The sequence below is a fragment of the Sturnira hondurensis genome, unplaced genomic scaffold, assembly GCF_014824575.4.
Source record: "Sturnira hondurensis isolate 20B ecotype Veracruz unplaced genomic scaffold, ASM1482457v3 Scaffold0007401, whole genome shotgun sequence".
Taxonomy (NCBI): domain Eukaryota; kingdom Metazoa; phylum Chordata; class Mammalia; order Chiroptera; family Phyllostomidae; genus Sturnira; species Sturnira hondurensis.
In genome coordinates this window covers 1,301,628-1,321,206 of record NW_028080032.1, presented here as the reverse complement: position 1 = coordinate 1,321,206, position 19,579 = coordinate 1,301,628, and the positions used below count along the sequence as shown (strand labels likewise).

At 49.3% G+C, this 19,579-nt stretch overlaps 1 protein-coding gene across 1 annotated transcript in view; it reads right to left on the bottom strand.

Annotated features, from left to right (window-relative positions):
* JAG1 (jagged canonical Notch ligand 1) overlaps positions 1-19,235 on the bottom strand; it is a 35,776-nt gene extending 16,541 nt beyond the window's left edge. Inside the window, exons 1-5 of the mRNA XM_037051643.1 lie at positions 18,671-19,235; positions 17,943-18,248; positions 9,527-9,578; positions 4,100-4,354; positions 2,216-2,276 (exon numbers count right to left, since the gene is read on the bottom strand). Of these exons, the coding sequence (XP_036907538.1) occupies positions 2,216-2,276; positions 4,100-4,354; positions 9,527-9,578; positions 17,943-18,248; positions 18,671-18,751 (755 nt within the window). The 5' untranslated portion in view covers positions 18,752-19,235. The remainder of the gene's footprint in view (positions 1-2,215; positions 2,277-4,099; positions 4,355-9,526; positions 9,579-17,942; positions 18,249-18,670) is intronic.
* Between the last annotated feature and the right edge of the window lie 344 nt (positions 19,236-19,579).

The window sequence follows — 19,579 nt, the reverse complement described above, 5'->3', positions numbered from 1 at the left end:
CTCCTAATTAATGAGAGCTGGATCCTCAAGCATAAAAAAAGGAACCACAAGAGGCCACGGATGACTTCAAAAGAAAACAAATAAAAATACTGACCCTAAAAGAGGCATCAGAAAGTCATCCCAGTTTAATAGGATATGATTAAGGTTCTCATGAGAAATTGAAGTGACTTTCCTCATGTGATGATTCATAATGAAGTTTGATATTATTGGCAGGCTTGCAATAAAGCAAGCCTATGAGCCCAGGAAAGGGACTCTAAGTCTACTTGGGAACCACAAAACCCGTCAAGTTTTCTCATGTGGAAGGGAAAAAAAAAAAAAAACACCTCTGTAATACATAATCCAGAAGACAACTTACAGGTAACTTGCCATTCAACTATTTCTGGTGCAGGACACAACCTGAACTTCCTCAGGGAGAAGGTTCTGTTTTGATTTTCTTTCAAGGCAGGGAGATGGGTTGAGAGACTATGCAAATGACGTGTGGGAAAGTTGCACCTTAAGTAAATAAGCGCACTGGTGCGTGTCTGGGCAGGGAGTGGGAGGTGAGACTTCGAAAGAGAAAAGGCTAAATTCTGGAAACAAAGCCTGTTGTTCTGGCTGGGAAGGCCCTCCCCTGAGCAGCAGTGTTTATTCTGATGACAGTAGCAGGAATCTCGGCTGGCCTCCCAGATACCCATCTGAGCGCAGAGCAGGACCAGAGTCACTAATAGCGCGGCTGATCTGACTTTCTCCAGAACACACGCCCCTAATTACAAAGAGTTAAAGGAGGTGGAGGCCAGCTCAACATTCGACAGCAATGCTGTTAAAAGCTACAGCCAGCCGCCACCACTGGGGTTAGTATGCAAACCCCCTCCGCCTTCCAGAAAATAATCTTATCTTTCTGAGGTGTAGGAAGAGACAATTTTCAGAGCAGCCTGTTTTTCTTTTACTTCCAGCTGCCTTCGTTCCCACTTCAGCTTCCAGGCTCAAAGCCCGGTGCTCCCCGCTGCGTGGAAGGGGAACAGATGCAGCGTGGAGGTCGCAAAGGCCACAGATAACTGTCAAGCAGCAGTCCTCAAAATTTACTGGGCAGTCACATCATGTGGCTGGCTTCTCATAATGCCGATTCCTGGGCCAAGCCCAGAGACTGAGATTCCTGGCTTTGGCGGGGAGGGTAACCAAGAATCTATGTTTTGACAGTTCCCTGGTTAATCTGGGGAGTTACATTCAGGACTACTGAAGTTTGGGGAACAGTGATGCCCAAGGTCTGATCCCACCAGCAACAGCAACATCGCTCAAGGAGCTTGTTGGAAATGCACTGACTTGGGCCCACCCCAGGCTATGGACTCAGGATCTGCATTGTGACAAGAGCCCCATCTAATACCAGTTTGAGGTGCACTGGTTACAATGTGTTGTGAACTTCCCTTAGCTCAAACCAGGGTAGTCTGGGGGCAAAAGTAACAGGCCCAAAGGTCCCAGTTAATGTCACATTAAATCTGCTAATCCTTGAGATATGAGAGAAGGCAAATTGTGTGATTGTGTCAAAATGCCACAGCAGCAACAATTATTTGCTAAAGCAAGTCTTTCCCAAATCGGTATAATGTACATTTCAAAAAGTTCCAAAAACTGTAATCATGAAGCAGTCGGGTAGGTCTCGGTTTGGCTTCTGCATTGTCTGGGACCATAAAAGAACAGACTTCAAAGGCCAGCAGCAAAGTCTACATTCATCAGGCTCAACTGACAAGATTCCAGCGCAGCCATTAACCTCTCAGCACCGGCCTGTCTCCCGCCTGCAAAGGGGCCAGGAGATTGTACTAATCCCATTCTAAAGAATGCTCCACGTTCCCCTATTGATGGGAAAAGTGGGGGAGGGTTGGGAGACAGAAAACCAGGGTGGGGGCGGACACAGACGCAAAGAAACATACCCACATCCCTCCATCCAGTCCATTAGCACATTAGGGGAAGATTACAAAAAAACGTGTTATCAATTTACAGAAGAGTTAGTACATGAAGTCACTGACTATGCCCACAAGAGTTCCCCTTTTTTTTCTATGAGAGAAGTGTGCGCATTCCACTGGACAGCTGGTATAATTTAATAAGCTTCGGATGTGCCTAATTGAATTTTAAGCTTTCTCGTCCTCCAAAGAAACGTATTCACAATAAAGTCAGTCCCCTTTCTTGCATTTAAAAAAATTATTATTATTTAAAACAGCAACAGAAAAACAGTTTAGTCATTTACCTGCAGTCACCTGGGAATTTGCAAGACCCATGCTTGGGACTACAGCCCTGTCGGCAAATAGCTGGAAAAAACACAGAAGGAGTGCGTGAGTACCCTGCCCGTTCTGGCCTGCCGCCGCATGAGAATGGCCTAGTACATTAAGCCTACAAAATCCACGATTTTAAGAGATCTCATATCAAGCCCATTGTAAGGAGAGGAAGATGGGAGGTGCCCAAATAACAAACCCAGCTTTCAACTTCAAGGCCACGCTAGCAGATCCTCAAAACATGATACTGTTTGGGGACAAAAATGCAGGGAAGTTGATGGGGGAAGGGGATCTTCATCCAGTCTCCCTACACAATAGCTACACCCTGCTTCCTTGTTAATTCCCACCCTTGACCAAAGGAAAAAAAAGAGATGTAATCCTTCCTTATCTCACCCACTCTGCCCCATCAGGGCAGAGTTCAGATAAGCCCCAGCCTCCTTAATGCTCCCCCGCAAATGCCGAGTGTCTCAAAAATCCCACAGGACTAACAAAGAGGACCAGGCTACCTTCGCTGGGCTAATTCAGCCGCTATCCCAACGTACCCTCACAAAGCAACCCTGCCTCCTTTACTTTAAAAAATAATTTGAACAGATGTAAAAAATACCAGCTAAAACAGTTATTGAGTTTCTGGAACACCAAATGCTTAAAATATATTGATCAATTCTCTTTCATTTGGATCCCAGAAATGCCGTCCCTTTAAAACTCCTACCGCATTATTTAAGAAAATAGTGCTGGCCAAGGACACCTGCAAATTACTCTCTGCCTGCCCCTCAGCCACTGTTCTGAGGTTCATTTTTAATGTGAGTTTCTTACAATAATTTATCAAATTATGTGAAACAAGCAGAGTACATTAATATCCGTGAGGGCCTATTATCGTTAACTAGAATTTGCCCATCAATTGGCCATGCCTTAAAATTTTCTAACAGTATAAAGACCACAGATACCATTTTTGGTATCTGCAAATGTGACAGTTCACCGAATTCTAGTTGAAGGGGCTGGCAGTAGGTGGCACGCCTGAAAGCTTACACATGCATACCTCGTGTCATGCACTTCTCTTTACTGTGCTTCACAGGTGTAAGGGTGTTTTTGTTTTGTTTTTTTTCCCAAATTGATGGCAAGATCCTTCATCAACAGAAAGATTAAGACTAGAATTATTGCAATACTCGATTTATTGTGGTGGTCCGGAACCAAACCCCAATATTGCCGAGGGTGGGTTCAACTCTACACAAGCATGCTGAGGCCCACCACCAACCCCACCCCCTCAATGCCACAGCCCCACAGACTGCCTAGGGAAAGTCTGCCTTAAGGCCACCCTGAGCCCAGGGGCTGTCATTTACTACAGGGTCATCTGTGCAGACACTGACGGGGTTAACCCCGTCTACCTGGTATCTGTTCAGGTCAGTCCTTAGAAGCAGAGCTTGAGAAAAGGACTGAGTACAGGAAGAAGAGGGAGAGGGCAAGCAGATGGGACTGTGGTAGGAGCTGAGCAAGGGCATGGCCTCAGCTGGAGTCTGGCTTCCACCTAACCCCAGGGGAAGACTCTAGAGCATGAATTGTAACAGATTTAAAGGAAAGGAGCCTGGCCTTTGCACCCCCATGTCTGTGATTCAGACCGAGCTAGAGAGACGGGGCATGGAGTGGCTCCTGTGCGGCCAACAATGCTCGAGAGAAGGAGCAGCTGTGAGCTGTTAGCAGCCAACCCTAAGAGCAGCAGGAAAAAGCCAAAATCTCACCCCACCTGAGATAGCCACCTCACAGTGGGTGGGCAGGGCTGGGGAGGGGGGTGGTGTGCAGATGAGAAGTGGACACCAAACCCAACCATCAGAGCTAACTAACCCACCCAGCATACACCCACACACCTTTGTTACATTCGGGGCCCGTCCAGCCTTCCATGCAAGTTTTGTTGCCATTCTGGTCACAGGCATAGTGTCCGAAGAAGTCATCTCTGGGTCGGCAGAACTTATTGCAGCCGAAGCCATAGTAATAGTCATCGCAGGTCACACGGATCTGGTACTCGAAGTGGGCAACCCCTGTGTTCTGCTTCAGGGTCTGCCACTGCCGGCTGGGGTTTATCATACCCGAGTGAGAAGCTTTTTCAATAATGCTGTCAGGTTCTAGAGGCAAAGAACAAAGAACAAAGATTGACTGCATTAACATTCACATCAGAGCCTTCTTCCCTGACCATTTTTGGCTCTTTTTAATAATAGATGCACAGGGTACAAAGTCCAAACAGTATAAAAAGGGCAGAAAATGAAAATCCCCATCCCCACCATTACCATTTTCTCTTTTAACGGGTGTATAGTATTTCACCATCTGGAAAGATAATGAAATAATTTCCCCAGTCCTGGCATACGTGCAAGGAGGTTGTTTTGACCTTTGGCTTGTAAGCAAAGACACATGAACATTCTTGAATATATGCCCGTATGTGTGGTTTAATCAGTAAGAAATAACAGAGAAATGAAAGTGCTTGACTCAGGTCATGCACAACCCCAGACAACCCCGAATTACCAAGAATGAATCCTGTCAATCTGTCCACCCACCAGCACAGGAAGCTGTTTCCCAACACGGTGTTATCACACTTTCTGATCTTTGCCTGATAGGTAAAGAACTACCTCTTGTAATTAGCATCTAACTAAGTGACAGTGAACACCCTTTCACTCGTTTACAGAGCCATTTATCTAGTCCTGTTAACTGTCACCTGCTTCTCTTCTTTATCAAGTTTTCTGCTGCGCTGTTGGGCACAGTGATGTGCAAAGGCTCTTCACACATCACAGGAAGTCGCCCATCGTGGGATGCTGCTCCTCTAGAAATTCCGTTATTCCAGGTCAAGGTCAGCAATCGCTCTTCTGGTTTTAAGAGTTTTGTGTCTTGCTTTAGAAAGAATCTACTTCCAAACTCTTCACTGGAAGCCAAGAAGTTACGTTTTCTAAAAATTATAAACTTTACCACCTTTTAAAAAATATTGCTGATCTTTATATTATTTTATTTTATTTTTTTGGATTTTATTTATTTTCAGAGAAAAGAGACAGGGAGAAAGAAAGAGAAACATCAACTGGTTGCCTCTGGTATGCTCCCACTTGGGGACCTAGCCTGCAACCAGGTACGTGCCCTGACTAGGAATCGAACCAGCAATCTTTTGGTTTGCAGGTCAGTACTCAATCCAATGAGCCACACCAGCCAGGACTTTACCACCTTAAGCTGACATTTAAATAGCAAGACTAAGAGCTTGATGTACTTCACCTTTTACCCAGAGAACAGATAAAAAAAAAAGGAACACACCCCAGTTTTTAGATAGATTGAGGGGGTTTGGGGGGAAGTCGCACTCCTTAAAGAGTGCCTAGTGAGGAAAAACAGCCCAGAGCCCAAGCAGCTCTCAGGAGGAATGGAAGTGGTTCCCTGCCCTGAGGCCACTTCTAATCTAGAATCAGACAGGTACTAAAGCAGTTCTAACCACCAGGTGCCAGGAGTCCAGGGGAGGGATGTGAAAAGGAAGCAAGGTACTAAGTCAGCACCACAGCCTGGTCTTGTGTTTGTTTTCTTAAACCTGCCAGCTCCAACCCTTCACCGCCTTGTCAAATTCAAGGCCACCTTGGAGAGACCGTGTTAGGGCCCACTTGCAGTGTCTTTGTGATTCTTACCCACCCACGCCCCTGTTTTTCCAGGCCCTGGGCCTGTGCTCATTTACAAGCCTATGCAAACCCTACAGGTGACCAGAGCAGGAGGAATGCCTGAGTGGCTTTCAGCATCTGGTGAAAGCACTTCCAACATCACGCCAGTGTTCACCCTCTGGTTTCTTTAACTGTCGTGTGGGCAAGACAAGCCTTGAACAAGCCCGCATACTGGCAGACTTACACCCCAGCATGCACCGAACCACTTGCTGAAAACACTTTACTGACTTAAGTTTTGCAAATAAACACTGGCCAAAGAATGACAAAAATGTCCCTCCTTTAACTGTGTGTTTGCTCTGCTGGTTCAGTTAGAAAGTGTAGTGAGCTATTACCATGTGATTATGAGCTACTAATAAATGAATTATTTAAACACACTCACCATGGCTCAAAGGCTCCAGCTTCTCTCAGGCAGGTATTAACAATAACCAATTCAGACAGGCACAGGTTGACATGCCATTTTCAACAGCTTAGTCATTTTCAATGGGTCAGTATGCTTTCCACTAATTTCCAGGAAGAAATGCTGTGAAGCAATTATTTCAGACTCCGAGATGGGTCTAAGAGATCTGTGCAACTCACTTCACACCTATGTGACACATGTTTCCTAGCGGCTGAGAGGCAGAGTGTATGTGACATGCTTTCTGGCTTCAGGGTCACAGAAAACACGATTGCTGCCTTCTTCTTCTAAACTGCCTGAATCACACTTCCTATCAGCTCGGGGCATTATAAGTGTATCTGGGGTAGTTCACTTGATACTCAAACTTCATGACTGAAAAAGGGTATTACACCAAACCTTCGTGCAATCTTCAACTGCATGTAGGTGGAGCATGAGGCAACCACAACAAGCCAAGGAGGAGGCAGCGAAAGGCAAGTCTGAGCATAGCCCCAGGACCTCACCAACCCACAGACCTAGACAGGGCAGGAAAACCTGGTCTCGAGAACGCCTGTTCTCATTTACCTATTTATGGAACAGGGCATTACACTGAAGCATTTTGCTCTTGGACAGAAAGATAAATTTGTACCCTTCTTACTGCAGTACTGAAATGTAATGGAAATGACCTTGGAGGGCTGACGTCAGGAGAGCCAGCAATACTTTCCAACACATGAACAACATTTGGGTTTCATCTGGGCCGGGCCCTACTCATGAGGGCTCACTGCCGAGCTGCTGTGAGAAGGGATCCTCTGTTCCAAAACTCGGCATTCTCCCTCTGGTGTGAAGCTACGATGTCCGCAACTTACTTGGACCCCAAAGAGCAGCCAACTACTTAGGTTGCTATATATCACTCAGTGTCTACCTTCACGGAGGACAGTCCCTTGGGAGGGACAGGGGTGGAAAGAACGAAAAGTCAAACATTCCAGGCACAGCAAAGGGCATGTGCACAGGCACCAGGCAGGAGAATGGGATGTACGTGAGGACAGAAAAGTGACTGGTGGGGTGTGACTAGAATACAAATACAATGGATGACAATGTGGCATGTAAAGATGGAGCTGGCGGGAAGACAAGGCTGGGCTCTGCAAGGCCTTCTGGGTCAGAGACCTGTCCCAAGAGCAACAGGAAGCTCTTCGTAAAGGTAACAAAACACCTATGCTCCAAAAAGACCAAGACGGCAGGAGAATGGGGAAGGCACTGGGGGCAGACCAGCGTAGACTTGGGTGGACTAATTCAGCCACTACTGTTCCAGTTCGGGTGTGAGCAGATGGTGACTTGGACCGGTGCGGCGGCAGGAGGATTCTAGTGCCACCTTGGAGAGATTTCCAGAACTTGGAGATGGATGAAATAAGGACGCAGAGGGAGAGAAGTACATAGGATGCCCTCCGGATTTTTGGCTTTCGGTGCTCATGTTCAAAGGCCAATACCAATCACCCATAAAGGACCCTAGGCAGGACCTACTTTGAGAGAGAGAAGACGTCAAATTTGGTTTGGAATGTGCTGAATTCAGTAACTTGGAAGTGCCAAGAGGCTGGATAAACAAGTAGATAAGGCACTCCCAGCAAACCCTCATCACCTTCCTCACTGGGGTTCACAAGTGAGCTTCAGTGACCTGCAGACCTTCTGTAACTGTGTAGCACCCCGTCTCTTCAAAAGTAGAGGTCACAAAGCCCTACCCCCAACCCCAAGTCCTCCTTGTGCCCTTCCAGAGAGCTGGTTCTACCCCCAGCAACAGATGATCTATGCTCCAGAGCTCCAAAATGGGGCTGCCCCAAAATGTATACAATAGTAGGCAGTTCTACACATGCTCCAGCTTCCCAAGAAACAGCTACCGAACCTGCGGGGCAATGGGAGGTCCAGGAGTCCCTTGCGGGTCCCTAATGGGTATCCTGATCCAGCCAGTCCTTACTGTTAGCTAGGATCCACATCAAGGATGTTCACTCCAGATTGTTTTGACATCCAAAGTGGAGTTCTCCAGGGTTTCCAAAGAACCCATTTCTCTCTCTCTCCACCCCACACCACCTCAGTGCTTAGTTACCATTGTGAGCAGGTCACAGTGACATAACACACACAATCCCAACGTCCGTGGCGAGGCAGGGAGGGAGCGAACATGTTTCCATGACCCTGACTGGCATCAGCCACAACCAAGGCTGGTCCCACACCCCTCCTTCCCACCACACCTCGGTGGGACACAGGTGTCCCTCAGACAGCCCGGAAGCAGCCCACCTAACATATACCAAGCCCTTACTGGGCTAGTAAAAAACAAAGGCAAGGTGAGCAAAGGGGGGAAATGTCATTAGCAATAACGCCACAAAGAAAAGGTCAGGGAGGCAGGGAAACAGAAGGGATGAGACAGTCAGAGAGTGGAAGGCAAGGACAAGAAGTTGGACCAACCCCTCCTCCTGAGCAGACTCAGATTTCAGCGTGAATCAACTGTTCCAATGACAACCACCCAGATCCTGCCGACAAAAAGGGAACTCACAGTTTAGGCAAGTGAGGAGGAACAGGCTTCTTAAAGTTACCATAAAGAGCAAAGATTACCTTATAAGCCAGACTGCTGCCATTTCCACAGACACCCTCCAGGCCTTCCCCACCAAAACCCAACCTTAGCTACTCTGTAAAGCAACCTGCCCTAAAAACAGAGTCATCTTTCAGAGAGGGACAAGGCGAGCGTAATGGCTGGGAGGCTCTGGAATTCCGCTTCAATGAAAGGTCTGTCAGTGCGCAGTGTGGGAAACTCTGACCAGCTGGAAGCTCACCTGCCCACCAAGTGAAATTCAAGGTGGGTCTTTAGAGCCCAGTGCCACCTTTGCCAGCTTTATCTTTCAGATGAGAGATTAAACACTCAAAGTTTAAATGGACTTCTAAAAAGTCACTGCTTTGATCCTTCAGCAGTCTACAAGGTTTTAAACTTGTAAAACCATTAATATCTTTATTCTAAAGATAATCTATGTCCCATACTCAGGGACTGAGTTAACTGGGAATCTGTCCTGGCCACTTAATAGTCTAAGCAAGTCTAGGGGAAGTTATGGAAAAGACTCCACTGAAAGGTTTGCAGAGAGGGGGGCAGGGGCAGAAGTTCACCCAGGCACCCAGAAGACAGGTCCAGCTCTGGACAGGTACTGTATGCGCCAAGCACTGTGCTTCCAGAAACATGCACTTGGAGACAAGTCCTTTGCTGTGATACTTACGGACAGTGTCGTTACTGGAATCCCACGCCTCCACAAGCAAAGTGTAGGACCTCTGCAGACAGACAAATGACACAGTCATCAGAAATGGGGGTCAGCTCTCAATGTCCTACTTTCTTGGCCTCCCCGCACACCCCACCCAACAAAACCATAGAGCCAAATGAAGACTGTTTGCTGTTGAACTGAGGTTACCCAACTCCCCTCCCCACTGCAGCACCCACCCCACATCTGGCAGGTTGACTCCTTTCATCTGGCGGGGGTCGGGGGGGGGGGCGGGCCCACAGTGGTCATGATGCAGGCAGCTCAAAGTCCTCATTGGAAATGCCACCTTCCTATAGGTGAGCATTTAGCATACAGTTTTCCAAAACTTTCCAGACCCTATTCTGGTGCATGAGAAACACACAAAGAATTTATTCTAAGCTAACCGAACCAGGTCTTTCTACCGGGGGGAGGGGGGCCCATCCAGGAGGGCCGGGTATTGCTAAGGTTACACTTTGGGCCCTGGTGGGGCAGTCCCCAGGGAGGCCCCCTTTTCCTTTTCAGAACCCCTTTGAAAGCCCTGTCTGTGTGAGACCATCTCGGCTCCCACAAGTATCAGGTGACTCTAGGAAGCAAGAGGGGGGGTAGGTACAGAGGCTCCCAAGACAAAGGCAGCAACCTAACTTGGGGTGCCTGGGGCGGCAGGCCCTGGGGAAGAAAGGGAGAAATAACCACACATCTAAGGGTATATTTATTGATGAACGTATCTGTCAATGCGGTCTAACATTCCAGGAATAATCAGAGTTCACTAACAAAACAAGGTCCCTGGACACTGGCACGGTGCCAGGTACTATACTGAAGGCACTTTTTATCTTCCGGGCTTATCTCAGAATCCCTCCTCCCCCCCCAAAAAATCCAAGCCATCAGCAAACTCTCCCGCTTTTACTCAAATCTTCGTTTGTAATTTAGGATGAGGTCAGTCTCACAAAACACCAGGGTTTAAATAAACTTTCTCTCTGCTGTCTTGGCGCTGGAGAAATATATCTGTAGGGGGTGGGGAGAAAAGGCACATGTGTCCTTTCATGTGCCCCTACACTGTCAGGCACTGGCAGGTGCCGATGCATCAGAAACAAGGGCGTATATGGATCAAATAATGCCATGGCACCCGAAACACACTCACCAAGAAAAGGCACCTACAAGGTAGAGGCAAAAATGGAGGGGGCAGAAAGGAGCTTCATTCATAACTCACAGCAAGCTAGCTTAGTGTTCACAGCAGGCTGTCTCCGAATATAAAAATATCTTGTGATAGACTCTGCCTTGGAATTCAGCCGAAATATGTTTCATACTCAAAGCAGAGCGGGATTCCATTTCGTTCACTGATAACTGTGGGAAAATACTCAGAAAAGCAAGCAGAACTGGGCAAGCCAGGGCACATGCCCAACCCTCTCCTGTTAGTGGCCATAGGTCGAGACTCATTGTTGTCGTCGTTAATATTTTATAAGTGAAAGTTACACCTTACCTCCAGCCTCTCAGTGTCCTAGGACTTCCTATAAATTATAGGACTCTTCCCTGAGCATAGCAAGAAATTATATTTCTCTACTGATTTGAGGCAAGCCGAGTCAAAATGAGGCCAGATGTGGGGCTGATTCTGTATAATTAGGCCCTTCATTTGCTGGTCACGTTGAGACCCACGTTCTTCACTTCCACATATTGTTGTAATTAATCCTCTGATTAGATGCACTGATACCCAGAGTATGACAGACTCGCACAGCACTGAACACATAATGCCCACAAACTCCATGGAAAGGGAAGGCGTCCTGGGACTGAGCTGGTGCAACTGTGTTAACTCTGCTCCATGCTCAAGGGAGAAGGCATCCTTCGGTCTTGCACAAGAACTTGGAAGACCAAGCTGTCTACCAGGCTCATCCCTGCCAGAACTGGAAAGACTTCAGAAGCTGCTAACCAACACTGTCCCACTGGGAGGGAGGGAAGAGAGTTTCAGAGCTCTAGATGCTGCACGCCATGATTTTCCATAAACTGCCTTCTCAGAGGTGGATGTGCAGTGAGGGCTGGGGACTGCAGCGTTGGCAACAAAGCCTTGCCAAAAAATAAAGCGTCCTGGACCTTCTTTTCCTTGTTTCAGGGAAGGGACTATGGTCTTAGGATTCACCTCCTTGGACCAGGAGGATCCCCCCTGCCAGCCATCGGAGAAAAGGATTCCCCTGCGAGGCCCCTATTATGAGGCACTCTTACCACCCACTCCATCCCCACACTATAGATCAACAATCAAGATAATTTGACAATGATTATTAGTTGCTAGGGAGCTTTAATTTTTCCCAGGCCCACGCTTGACCTCTGTACATCCCAGAATACACATCGACTCTGAGACAAAGACCATGCAGCGTCTCCTCCTTATGTCATCAAAGCAGGGTACCTACCAGGCTGAAATCGACAGTCTGCTAGGATCCCATCGCACCCAACTCGCCACTGCAAACCTGACCCCAAGCAGCAGCACCGGGCTCTCCCAAGGGCTTGGAAAGGAGCTCCAGCCAAAAACCCCAGTGAGTGTTCAAACTTAGTAAGTTCATACAAAAAAAAAAAAAAGAAGAAAGTAAATGCCTGTTTTTTTTCTTGGTTTCATACTATAAATCTAAGACTCTTATGAAGAATCACTTGACTTTTATCTTTTCCCCCACTTAAATTTGCCCAGGAGAAATTTAATTTGGTCTGGGGGGCAAAGCCTCCGGAGGCATGGGTTGCTAACAGACCTTCAGTCTGGGTTGGGGGAGTGAATCATTTCTGTCAGTTCCCAGCTCCAGGCCAAAGGAAATCTGACAACATAGCCGTCGGTTCTCAGGTTCTCATTCCCATGCAGCAGGAAGGAGGAATGGTCAGCTTTCAGAACGACCTTTGGGGAGCAGCACTTCCGTGGAATGTTACCTAGGAGGTTCCTGGCATCCAAGCCCAAAGGCATCCCAGGGCCACCAGGTCCCCTCCAAGCACCTCCTTCCTGCCCTCAGCACTGAGGCTGCAGGAGGGCTGTGTGCTGTGCCCATCCCACTCCACAGTGGTTACCTTGGCACTGGGCAGAGTGGTAAGCACTTAATTGCCACATTAAGAAGGGGGATGTAAGAAACAAAGGTAATTGTGTTGGCAGCTGGAAGCTTCCTTTTTTCCTGGCAACAGTGGCAGCCAAACCAAGCCCTAAGAAGCGGCTGCCTCCTCTCCTGCCAAGCTGACGGACACAAACAAACCACCATCCAAACTGCACGCGTGCAGCGTCCAAAACCCCAGGCCGCTGTGACAGGCGGGCCCGAGGAACTCACACCCTGGGAATGCCCCATGTGCCCACGGGGCCATTGTACAGAGGCACTTGCCCGGGGTTTGTCTGGGGCCGTGTACTCTGCTGACTCAACTGTCATTTCCTGTTGCTGGCCCTGTATTAGCATTATTTTTGGAGAGGCCACATTATTCTCCATAATCCTCATTTCAGTCAGTTCGGCCACACTATTGTCCTGTCCGTGTCTGGGTGGCCAGAGTATAAAATATTCCAGTCACAAACATTAAATAAAGGCATCAGAGATTCCATGTGTGTGCACACAACACACTCGCACAAACAATTCACGTACCATAGGATTCTGGCTAGGTGAGAAGGTGTGGAGAAAGGATGACTAACCCACAGCATCCAATCTAAGAAGATTTTAGTCATAGAAAGCCATTTAGTCTGCGAGGGCTTGACATTTCAATAGAGTCTGATCTAGTTACAAAGGGTGATTCTCTCATGAAAACCCACCTCAAAGACCCACCAAGCGGGCCCCTGAACTCATATCCAGATTTGAGACTCAATGATGCCCCCACCCCTTTCCCATCATTACCCTTACCTGTTTGAAAAGCATCCCACTGATAATTAAATGCACCAGTTACAAAAGGGTGGTGAGGTTAATAGACAGAATACCAAGAAGCCAGCCAAGCACAACCACTGGTTCACACCGAGCAAGCCTGAACAAGAAGCCTTTCTACTGATTTACCAAAAGTGCATAAAAACTGGGCTGATCTGGTAGAGGGCTCTGAATGTTTGACTATTTACATATCATTTTTAACCACTGGGAGCCATGTTGTGGAATTTCTTCCCTGCACATGCACTGCACCAGTGACAAATGTCACTGACACATAAATGCAAGGGCCACAGGGCAGTCCATGAGCAATCAGAAATTAGCAAGGAAGTCACAACAGGGCCACTCTGCCCCAAGAGCCAGGATAAAGGCGGCCCATTCCTGAAACCAGAACTCTACCTCAGCTCTGCTAGCATTCTAGAAAACATAAGAATCATCATTTTTCATGCATCCTAATACACCTTCCTAAAGTTGAAAAACAGTTTAAGTTATTTTCCTGATTTTTTAAATGTACAGGAAAGCTGGAGCCAAGGGTCACTTTTCTTAGTTTCTCAGAACCTAACCTTGGGGTTGCTGTAAGGGATAGGAAGGGAACAGGAACATGCTTCTGAAGTTCACCAAGAAGGAAGTCTCAGAAATATTTGCCTGTATGGATGACAATGCGAATTGCATATACATCCAAAGATTACCCATTCTTACGCTGTAAGTAATTTTAGGCAGTATTTGGATAATGGGTTTTCTAGGAGGCTACACACCTCTGTGTGGTTGCAGCGTCTCCTCCTTACCCATCCAACTCCCCCAACAGTCCTCTTGCCAAAAGCTTCACAGTTCCCTAAAAATGTCTGAAGTCCCTGAAGAATTACGGGTGGGGAGTTGGTGGGTTGCAAACTCGTAAGTACTGGAGGTTTGATTTGACTAAGTTGCTAAGAAACAAGACAACAAGGAGGAAGAAAACACAGAGAAGGTTACACCTGGAAGAGAAAAGCTATTAGAAGCCAAGTACCTTGAACAGAATGAGGATTCCCTTTGGGGAGCAGCCGTGCTGCAGACACTAGGTGCCAAGTGGGCACATCTCTGTGTTCCCAAGCCCAGTTTTGCAAAGCAGACACATCCTTTCATTACTTTCCTGAGGTGGGTGTCTTAAGGCAAAGGGTGTTTTCTCCACACGCAGAAAGTCCCCATGCTGAGCACACGCACAGATGTGCAGTGTGTGTGCTTCCTAACTACACAGACTGCACATACTGGCTGCAGAAATTAGCTGGCTCAAATGAGACAGACCCCTTCCCTCTGCCCTCCAGGTGTCCACACCACGTCCGTGAAGGCTTAGGAACTAAGAAACGAGTAAGACATAAAGGCAAGGACTGCCAGTTACATTCTGATTAACCTGTGGCATTCAGTTTACCCAAACCCTTGGCAGTTGTTCATTCATTCAGTCCTTAAGCTGGCACCTCTCTAACATATAAGAATCACACTTCACTGGATTTCCCTTAAAAAGTAAGCTGATCTCAGCAAGCCTTTCATCAACGTCAGTGGCACTTACATGTAGGTTGAGAGACCAGATACCTCGATTGCTTCCCCCCAAGTATCTCTAGATTTATTTCACGAAAGAGCCAGCAGTGTGTCACTACCACAAATGGGGGTTTTGAGTTCCTACAAAGCTTTTGGGGCTCGGTAGTACTAATTACACTGGTAATGTATTTTTAATAAGCAGGTACTACTAAGAATTAAAAGTTTGGGAGGGGCAACTCACCCATTTCAGTGATTTCTAAATGGTTATTCCTAAATTATTTCTCATTAAAGCCCAATTATCTCTCACTATGTTATGTTGTCACCAGGTCCCCAATTGGAGGATTATAAATCAGGATAGTTGCTTTGAGTCAAGCCTCCTGGAGCAGCATTGGTGTGAGGATTACAAGCCACCAATGAAAACTTCCACAAGGCTGGGGCTGGGGCGGTGGACACCAAGTGGGACATAATCTGATAGTGCCCGGCGAGAAGTCCCGCCTCTGCCATGCTTCCCACATGGACACTGGGAGGTGGATTACATTTCATATCTGACCAAAATGCTTCCTCCTCTTCCTCTCCAGACATGAGCAGTTGTTTCATTGGGGTCACCATCCCAAACAAAAGATATGAATAACTCAACCTTCCACAATGAACTCTGACCATGCCCCCAAACCACAGCTCTTCCACAGTCAGCAAATTCGGGAACACCCATGATAACAGGCAGCTGGGGACTCAGAGGCCTGGAAGTGCAAGGTTCGATTTGTTTTTAAGCCATATATCCTTTACATCTTGAATTCTGGGCTAAGTTCAGTCATTAGCTATTCGAGGAAGTCAGTTAGACATGCTTATTCACATTTAATCACCAAACTGAATGAAGCTGGGCTTATTTACTTCCATGCTCATTTGGCTACCTGAGTGCTTTCACTTCAGTTAACATTCACCCTGGAATCATTCCTGAAAATTACAGACTGTGGTGTTTCTCCAACCGCACTCGGAAAAATAAACTTAAACAATACACCTGAACTCCGATTTCTCTTGGGAAGTAAAGCTTATATTTCACGGCGGGTTTTTTGGGGACAGTAGGGTGGAGACTTGTTTAGGAGCGATACGTACATTTGGCCTAACTTCAAAAGAACCACGCTTGCCGTGTAGCCCCAGGGGCACCCCCCGCTTCTTCACGCTAGAAAAGTCTATTTCATGGTAGGTGACCCGTGGGCCTGGAACCACAGAAGAGCACCAGCAAATCAATCATCTCTCTGCCCTCACATGCTACTTCTCCTTCCCCATTCAGGACTCTCTGCCAGGTGTCAAAAGGAGACAGACACATCTTCTAGGTCACTTTCCCCAGCCAGCCTGGGGAGCAAGGCTCCCTGTTTTTATCCATCCTCTGACCCCACTCTCTAAAATGAACCTCAGCCAGGCCTGCAGCTTTTCCACATCACTAATAAGATTCCTTTTATGGTCTTGTGAAAAGCAAGGGGCTGGGGACTGATTCTTGGAGGGTGGAACCACCTGCAGGCCCCGTTCCTGAAACTCCAAACACATGTTCAAGGGCAGTCAGTATTCACAGTAAACTTGGGCCCAGCCAGATTAAAAATGTGGCTAACCTCTTTAGCTTAAAGTTCTCCCTAATAGGGGATTAACAAACAAGATAAACTTGCTTTATAAAAATGAAATCCCGAAACAGAAGCAGCCCTTCGTTCTCAGAGAAGGCCACATATCACAGGTTTTTTTAATAAACCCCTTTTAAGGGCATGTTTCTGATAACTGTCTTATCTTCAACCGGGTGAGGGCACTTTCTAAAGCTAGCTCCTGTGAACGTGAGAGGCAACCCAAGCTTCACACACACCAAGGCAGACATTCTACCCTCTCCTTCCCAGAGTTGGGAATCACGGCACCCGCCCCGCGGATAGGAGGCAGCAGAGTACACCCCATCAAAGCACGTGGTGGAGAGTATTCCCCCAGGCACAGAGCTCCCCCCTCTCTCCACCCACCCTCCCAGCACTGGCTGGGCCAAGCTGAGGTCTTGGCAATGAGTCACGCCTCTCCGACAGGAGGAACGGGACAGAGGGCACCAACATTTTTCCCCTTTCCTCCCCTTCTGCAATCTCACTGATCTTCATTCCACCCATTTCGGGATGTTGCAAGGGCCTCGCTGTGGGGTCTGCCAGCGGGGGGACTAGGCCTCGGGCGGCTCTCAAACTGAGATCCATGTACTTGCACCCACACACACGGCGTCTATCGGGCCGCCCTTTCCAGGCCCTGGCACACTCCTGAAGGCCTGCGGGGGCCATGCACCCGCCGGACAAGGGCATACCCCCGCCCTTCCCGGGGAAGTTTGCAAACACAGCTATTTCAGAGCCCGGGAAACACTGGAAGTTAGGCCACAGGTTACACCGAGCGGGGGCGAGGGCAGGAAGGGGCCGGCAGGGGGCGGAGGCAGCTCGGGCAAAGGCCTGGAGACCCTCCCGAGCCACCCCATCTCCAGTGGTTGCCCCCACCCCCCGGCCCTTTCTCCCAGCCCCGAGTGCGCCCCGGCACGCAACAATCTCCTGGGGAGCAGCGGGAAACGGGTTCCCTCCACACCCTCCAGGAAGGACACACCCGCCCTCCCGGCCGTTCACGGGAAAGGGGAATGTGCCAATTTGGACGGCGTTCGAAGGCCAAAATTGAGCCGAGTCGCCTTCCACAGCGTTTAATCGGTTAAGCAAAGATCATCTACAATAACCTCTGGCGCGGGATGGCGGGGGGTGGGGGTGGGGGTGGGGAGTTGGTTTACTCTGGGACCTTCAATTTGCCAGTTAAGCCCGTTTTCCTGGGAGCTTTGCCCCCAAATCTCTAGTGTCCGCGTTTTGGTGAGCTGGCAAAAAGCAAGGGGATGGGGCCTGCCGAATATTGCTCCCTAACCCCGCACCCTTAAAAAAAAAAGTCCTCAGTGCCGCGTTAAGCCAAGGCCCTAATATCCCTCTCTCAAGAGAAAAGACTCGGAAGACCCGAGTGCGAACATCCGCGCGGCCCCCCTGCCTGCGTCGGTCACTCACCGGCCAGGCGAAACTGAAAGGCAGAACGATACGGTTGCGTTCATTGCCGCGACTGGTCTTGAGGTTGAAGGTGTTGCCACCGATGACAGGAGTGGACCCCGAGCCGAAGCTGCAAGGCCCCCCGGCCGTGACGCGGGACTGGTACTCCTTGAGGCACACTTTGAAGTACGTGTCACACTCGTCACGGGTACACTTGCGGTCCCCCGGGTTCCGGGCGCCGCCACAGCAATTCCCATTCTGCAGCTCCCCGTTCACGTTCTGCATGGACAGGATCTCCAACTCGAACTGACCGGAGGCTCCGCACACCTGCCGGCGAAGGAGGGAGGTCAGCACGGGGGAAAAGTTGTTTTCTTCGAGGGTGGAAGTGGCGACTCCCTCCCTCCCGCCCCAACGAGACCTCGGTGCCAAGTGAAAATAATTTTACAAAACTGAGCGCAAAGACTCAATGTGGTTCCCGGGCAAAAAAAAAAAAAAATCACGAGTGCGGGAGAAACCCGACGACGGCCCGGGATTTGTAAGAGAGGAGCGAACGCGCCCCTTGCCCAGCCTGGAGGGTACATTTAGGAAGACGGGGGCTCCCCCAGCCCAGGTGCAGCCCCACCACAGGGGCCCGGCCGGGAGCCGGGTGACCGAGGACTCCTGACCCCGCTCGCGGCGCTCAACTGCAAGCATTGTCGCGAGGGAAAAGGGAGGGCGGGCCGTAAAAGTGAGGCCCGGAGGGCTCCTACCTTGGCTCGCAGGGCGCAGAGCAGGGCGAGCAGGAGGCTCAGGGGGCGCCCGGGCCGGCCGTACGTCCGTGGGGACCGCATCGCTGCGCCGCGCGCCGCGGGCACTCGGGACGCCGCCGCCGCTGTTCGCGCTGGTGTTTCTGCGGGTGCTGCCGCCGGTACTGCCGTCGCCGCTGCCCTTGCAGCCGCCGCGTCCCGGCTCTAATATACTCCGCCGATTGGAGCATGCACGACTGGAAAACAACACCACTTTTCAAAAGCCCTTTCAAGAGCGGCCGGTTCCAGAAGGCAAAGAGCCCGGCCTCCTTTTATTATTCTGATCGCTTCTTTGAGGCGCTCCCCCTCCTTTTCCACCTCCCGGCTTTCTTTCCTTCTCTCGCGCTCCCCTTCTTTTATTATTATGATTATGCGCGGCCTTTTATTCCCTTTCAGATCAGCTGCACAGAAAGAAGGGAGAATGGGGAGGAAAAAAAAAACAACCCAAGCCCAGCTCGCGGACCGGCCGCAGGTAATACAATGACGCGTGCCCACCCAGCTCTCAGAGAGGGACTCGGAGAGCCCGTCTGGGAGCCGCGGCCCCGGCTGGCCACCTTTACCCAGCGCGCCCGGCAGGCGCATGCGCATCTATTAATATTCATGAGGGGCGTGTCCAAAGGAGACACGCCCCTTCCCTCTGGGTTGATGGGTAGGGGGAGTACTGGGAGGAACTTGGAAGGAGCTGGGAGGTTCGGGAAATGTGGGACGGCGTAGACGTCCGGGGGCCCATCGCAGACTCCCGCCCTCGGGAGCTTTGGGTCTGGCAGGAACGGAGGGAGGGTTCGACGAGCAACTTAGGAGTGTCCCAAACGAAGGGACGCCCGGGGACCCTGCGCACCGACCGCCCCTCTCCAGTGCCTTGGGCCAGGCGCC